The 4,719-nt window shown below is 39.2% G+C and overlaps 1 protein-coding gene across 1 annotated transcript in view; it reads left to right on the top strand.

Annotated features, from left to right (window-relative positions):
- The window catches only part of LOC119426800 (D-glucuronyl C5-epimerase B), a 92,068-nt gene that overhangs the window by 87,070 nt on the left and 279 nt on the right, over window positions 1–4,719 (top strand). Inside the window, exon 3 of the mRNA XM_037694384.1 lies at window positions 824–1,353. Within this exon, the coding sequence (XP_037550312.1) occupies window positions 837–1,353 (517 nt within the window). The 5' untranslated portion in view covers window positions 824–836. The remainder of the gene's footprint in view (window positions 1–823; window positions 1,354–4,719) is intronic.

The raw sequence follows: 4,719 nt of genomic DNA, 5'->3' as shown, positions 1-4,719 counted from the left end.
AAAAAAAAAAAAAAAAAAAACTAAAGTCTCTTTTTAAAAGTAAAAATAATTAAATGAGAAGGAGCAGCTGTCAGATAAGATAAGATAACTTGGGCTTGGTTAAATATGCAGTTTCTATTACACAAGTTATGTCTTCATGTTCATCAACAATTAAAAATAGAAAAATTATGAAGTTTATGTCGTATTTTATGAAACAGTGAAACTGAAGAGCGGTTCAACTCTAAATTCTGTTTTTTTTTAATAAGCCATATTTAAAGGCTTTATTCACTAATGTTAAATGGGGGAGTGGTTGTGCAGAGGTTAGAGAAGGTGGGCCTGTGATTGGAACGTCACTGGTTCGACTCCCCGAACTAACATCAAAAATGTGGGTGGAAAAGGTGGAACACCCACACCTGTCTCCACTCTCATTTGCCCCACTCTGGGCCCCTGAGCAAGTCCCTTAACCCCCACCATCTGCTCCCCCAGGCACCCTAGACAGCAGCTCTCTGCTCCACACAGAGGACTGAGGTAGCTCGGTGGTCTGGGGTTGTGTCAGGAAGGACGTCCGGCGTAAAAACAATCACGAAGTCTTCATGCGAGTTGGTTCACTGTGGCGACCCCTGAAGAAGGGAGTAGCCAAAAGATTTTTTTTTCCACCAATGTTAAATATGTTAAATGTTGAATAATAATATTAATAGTAGTATTATTCAAATAAGAGAGTTAAGGCAGGTAAATGTGGAAATTAAATATTTGCATTTGTTTCTTCAAGTCATCTGACTTTTCAGTGATCCACAGAAGTCTTGAATGTGTATTTAATGTGCTGTTTTTTGTGTGTGTTTCACAGGCTGGTTGTGAACATGCGCTGCCTGGCTGCACGGGTGAACTACAAGACCCTCATTGTTATCTGCGCTCTCTTCACTCTCATCACGGTGCTGCTATGGAACCGCTGTGCCAGTGACACCTCCATTCGCTTCCTGCCCCGCGCTGCCTTCGTGGCTCCAAGCCCCAAGATCAGGGATGATGGCATCAGCAACCAGCAGCAACCTCCACAACCTCCTGAACCCCCTCCTGTCGTCGGTGTTCTTGGCGGAGTCAAATATGAAGAGATCGATTGCCTGATCAACGATGACTCCACCATCAAAGGCAGGCGAGAGGGCGGGGAGGTATACCTGCCTTTCAGCTGGATGGAAAAATACTTTGAGGTGTACGGCAAAATAATTCAGTATGATGGCTACGATCGGTTTGAGTTCCAACACAGCTACTCAAAGGTTTACGCCCAGCGCGAACCCTACCACCCTGATGGAGTCTTCATGTCATTCGAGGGATACAATGTGGAGGTTCGCGATCGAGTCAAGTGTATCAGTGGCGTGGAAGGTAAGACGATTGGAGCAATTAAATAACATGAAAAGGTGCTTACAGCTTAGGATACGTGAAACCTGAGTCTCTGTGATGTCACCTCTGAACTTCTTATTACCACAATCTGTTTGGATACTAAAACTTGTACAAATATTTAAAAAAATATATGCTTCTGAAAGCACAAAGCCCAAGTTTTTACTGAGAAATGTTAGTTTTGTCTGTCCAACATCAAATAAGACTAGATTTTTATTGAGTAATGATTCTTTCTCACTGGGAGAATTGACTCACAACGAAACTTAATTACACTGAAAGTACGAACGCTGCATAGACTTTAAAAAAGACAATTGTTTTAATAATAAATCTTGATTAGCTTAATTTTGGTTAAATGTTTCCTGTTTAAGAAATGTGTGATTTGCTTGATGATCTCTTATTAACAGAAAGCATATTACCTGATTCACAATGTAGAAATTGATTTAAGAAGTGTTTATTCAGTTTCTAGCATCCATTTACTACAACAATTTTTTTTAGTTTTTAATAACAATACCAGGTGTCATTTGTCACCAGTTTTTTTTTTTTTTTTTTTTGTTCTTATTACTTTTTTATACTATCACTTTGAGTGGGTTATGCTTCTTGCTGTCAAATATATTTGTTTCAAGGTTTATTTTTTAAAATGTTGCAGGGAGAATCAATAGCTCATTTTAAAAGGCTATTAGTTGAAACCACATGGTCATAAATATAATACAGTTTTTTGTCTGCATGAAGAAGTAGCTCGGTATACTAAAATGAAATTGAAAAATGTATATACTTTTATTCTCAAAAAGAGAGCCATCAGCATAACAAAACTCATACTACTACACCATAAACTCACTGTACATTTTGTTTTAAGTTGCAAGAGTTTTTCTCTCAGATGAGTGAAAATTACAAACACAAATGGAGTTCAGTTTGCAGTTATTTAGCAACAATCCATTCCACTCAAAATGAAAAATGTAAAAAATGAAGTTGTGTGTTTAGGCACAGTGTCTGGTCCAAGCTTTACTTCAAGATTAATGATCAATCGTTTCTGTAAATGTAACGTGACACACTTGTATTTTTTGTGAGACGTATTGTTCAGTTACTTGCAACACCTTTTTTATTTTATTTTTTTATACACATAAGCATATTTACCAGTAAATTAGTTTTATTGACCAATGGTGCTAAACTAAAAAAAAAGATGTATACAGTAGTCCCTTGTTTATCACGGGGGTTTGGGACCACGCCCCCCCGCAACAAGTGAAAAACCATGAAGTAGGGATACAGTACTTCCAAGTTCAAGTAAATTTTGTCATTACCATCCCATGTGCTACATGAGATGGAACAAAGTTCTGTACACAAGCAGTAGTAGTAGTAAGTACAAACCGGATTCCAATAAAGTTGGGACACTAAACAAATTGTGAATAAAAACTGAATTCAATGATGTGGAGATGGCAAATGTCAATATTTTATTTGTAATGTAACATAGATGACAGATCAAAAGTTTAATCTGAGTAAATGTAACATTTTAAAGGAAAAATATGTTTATTCAAAATTTCACAGTGTCAACAAATCCCAAAAAAGTTGGGACAAGTAGCAATAAGTGCCTGGAAAAAGGAAATTGAGCATATAACGAACAGCTGGAAGACCAATTAACACTAATTAGGTCAATTGACAACATGATTGGGTATAAAAAGAGCTTCTCAGAGTGTCAGTGTCTCTCAGAAGCCAAGATGGTAAGAGGATCACCAATTCCACCATTGTTGCGCAGAAAGATAGTGCAGCAATACCAGAATGGTGTTACCCAGCGTAAAATAGCAAAGACTTTTAAGTTATAATCATCAACCATGCATAACATCATCAAAAGATTCAGAGAATCTGGAACAATCACTGTGCGTAAGGGTCAAGGCCGTAAAACTCTACTGGATGCTCGTGATCTCCGGGCCCTTAAACGTCACTGCACCTCAAACAGGAATGCCACTGTCAAGGAAATAACAGAATGGGCTCAGGAATACTTCCAGAAGCATTGTCAGTGAACACAATCCACCGTGCCATCCGCCGTTGCCAGCTGAAACTCTACAGTGCAAAGAGGAAGCCATTTCCAAGCAAGCTCCACAAGCTCAGACATTTGCACTGGGCCAGGGGTCATTTAAAATGGATTGTGGCAAAATGGAAGACTGTTCTGTGGTCAGATGAGTCACGATTTGAAGTTCTTTATGGAACACTGGGACGCCATGTCATCCGGACCAGAGAGGACAAGGATAGCCCAAGTTGTTATCAACGCTCCGTTCAGAAGCCTGCATCACTGATGGTATGGGGTTGCATGAGCGCTTGTGGCATGGGCAGCTTGCATGTCTGGAAAGGCACCATTAATGCAGAGAACTATGTTCAGGTTCTAGAACATCATATGCTCCCATCTAGACGTCATCTCTTTCAGGGAAGACCCTGCATTTTTCAACACGATAATGCCAGACCACGTTCTGCAGCAATCACAACATCATGGCTACGTAGGAGAAGGATCCGGGTACTGAAATGGCCAGCCTGCAGTCCAGATCTTTCACCTATAGAGAACATTTGGCACATCATAAAGAGGAAGGTGCGACAAAGAAGGCCCAAGACGATTGAACAGTTAGAGGCCTGTATTAGACATGAATGGGAGAGCATTCCTATTTCTAAACTTGAGAAACTGGTCTCCTCTGTCCCCAGACGTCTGTTGAGTGTTGTAAGAAGAAGGGGGGATGCCACACAGTGGTAAAAATGGACTTGTCCCAACTTTTTTGGGATTTGTTGACGCCATGAAATTTGGAAACAACAGATTTTTCCCTTAAAATGATACATTCTCTCAGTTTAAACTTTTGATCTGTGATTTGTGTTCTATTCTGAATAAAATATTAGATGTTGGCACCTCCACATCATTGCATTCAGTTTTTATTCACAATTTGTTTAGTGTCCCAACTTTTTTGGAATCCGGTTTGTAGTAGTTTATTTTAGTATTTACTGTAGTAGTAAGTAGTAGTTTATTTTAGTATTTATATACAAGTAAATACACTGCCTGGCCAAAAGAAAAGTTGCCACCAAAACAAAAAGGTCACACTAATATTTCATTGGACATTGCTTTAGCTTTGATTACAGCATGCATTCACTGTGGCATTGTTTCAATAAGCTTCTGCAATGTCACAAGATCTATTTCCATCCAGTGTTGCATTCATTTTTCACCAAGATTTTGCACTAGGCATGATGGGTGCATCACTTCACCTGCCTCTATTCTTACCCTGATGCGCCCATCACTGGAACAGGGTAAATCTGGACACATCAGATCACATGACCTGCTTCCATTGCTCCAGAGTCCAATCTTTATGCTCCCTAGCAAATTGA

Source organism: Nematolebias whitei, chromosome 2 (assembly GCF_014905685.2).
Source record: "Nematolebias whitei isolate Nwh7 chromosome 2, NemWhi1, whole genome shotgun sequence".
In the NCBI taxonomy this organism is placed as follows: domain Eukaryota; kingdom Metazoa; phylum Chordata; class Actinopteri; order Cyprinodontiformes; family Rivulidae; genus Nematolebias; species Nematolebias whitei.
The sequence above is the reverse complement of the archived record's forward strand: the minus strand, read 5'-3'. Positions and strand labels throughout refer to the sequence as shown.